Source organism: Prunus persica, chromosome G6 (genome assembly GCF_000346465.2).
Source record: "Prunus persica cultivar Lovell chromosome G6, Prunus_persica_NCBIv2, whole genome shotgun sequence".
NCBI lineage: Eukaryota > Viridiplantae > Streptophyta > Magnoliopsida > Rosales > Rosaceae > Prunus > Prunus persica.
In genome coordinates this window covers 19238246-19239689 of record NC_034014.1, presented here as the reverse complement: position 1 = coordinate 19239689, position 1444 = coordinate 19238246, and the positions used below count along the sequence as shown (strand labels likewise).

Here is a 1444-nt window from a genome sequence, read left to right as displayed (position 1 = left end):
CATCCATTAAGATTCGTGGGGGGGGGGGTGGAGTAGCGGGCAGTTTCCAAGATATGGTCGCCCTCCCAAGGCGGGTTTGTACGGGGTTAAATCACCCAGTCCGCCACTGGGAAACAACCACTTCCCGTCAGACTTGCAAGTGTAAGGCATGCCGCCAGCGTTTCATCCTGAGCTCGGGATTGAACTCTCCACCACCACTACCAGAACCAGAACCACCACCACCACCTCCACTCCATCACCACCACATGATTAGTACATAATACTTCAACATTATGTCTATTTTAGTCATTATTCATAGTTACAACAATTTTATATTAAAATTTACCAAACGGTTTTGACACTGCTTTTTTTGTTAACAGCACTTTAAAAATATTATTTACCAAACATGAAGCTGCTTTACTTTATAACTAATTATTTTCAAAGCACAGCAGAAGCAACTTTTTTAAAAAAGTGACAGCAATCCCAAACTAGGCCGAGATCAACTCAAGCATCCAGCTTTTTCTTCTTTTTTGTTTTTGCAAATTATGATTCTGGTCTCTACAATTTGGCAAAATCTGACGTTAATTAAACCGTTAAATGGAAAATTAAATTTCAATTTCAATTTGGGTGGAAAATTAAAAATCATTTAATGCCACATCAAATATTTGACTAGAATTATGAATTATGATCTCATCCGACCATATAATACTGCCCATTAAATTGGCCCTAAAAGAAAGCTACATCACAACAATGTGAGTCTAGCCACAACAAAAGTATTGAACTCATTGAGAACATATATCGTCCTCGATGTCCATGTGAATCAAACTTGAGACCTTCTCTAACTAAAAATACTACTAAAATAAAGGCTAGTTAGTAGCCCAAAGTTCCTTTCAAGTTTAGAAATTGTCATAGCTTTGTTCTGTGAGCAGATCCTGAACATCTTGTAAAATAACATCGATTTTGATTCCCATCACCCATCTAAATTTATAGAATTTACAAGCTAAATTTACAAAGAAAATTAACTAAGTTATTACTTGTAGAGTACTCCAAATCAATTACAATCAATATAAACAAGGAAATTAAAACTAACTTTCCTAATTCTTAACACCCATGTTCTTATAAGAACTAGGTGCAATTGTTAGTTACAAGAACCGGCATACCTTATGCAAAAGGGAATCCAGCAACTGAAGGCTTTAACAATTATATAATACTATAGCCTGGTTATTGATTGAAATGGTCCTTTAATTTTTGCTCCAATATCATTTTAGTCTATCAACTAAAATTTTTAAAAATTTTAAAATCAGATAAATAAAAAAATAAAATAACAAATTTTTTAAAAAGAGTAAACAAACCCAGATTTATACAAAAACACTTACTCACATCCCAACTCCACAACCTCCCCCATCTCAGCCTTCCCCAACACACCCCTCTGCTTTTTCTCCCTCTCACGACCTAACCATCCCAT

At 35.2% G+C, this 1444-nt stretch overlaps 1 protein-coding gene across 1 annotated transcript in view; it reads right to left on the bottom strand.

The window, feature by feature from the left end:
• The window catches only part of LOC18774762 (cysteine-rich receptor-like protein kinase 26), a 3975-nt gene extending 2531 nt beyond the window's left edge, over positions 1-1444 (bottom strand). Inside the window, exon 1 of the mRNA XM_020565816.1 lies at positions 1360-1444. Within this exon, the coding sequence (XP_020421405.1) occupies positions 1360-1444 (85 nt within the window). The remainder of the gene's footprint in view (positions 1-1359) is intronic.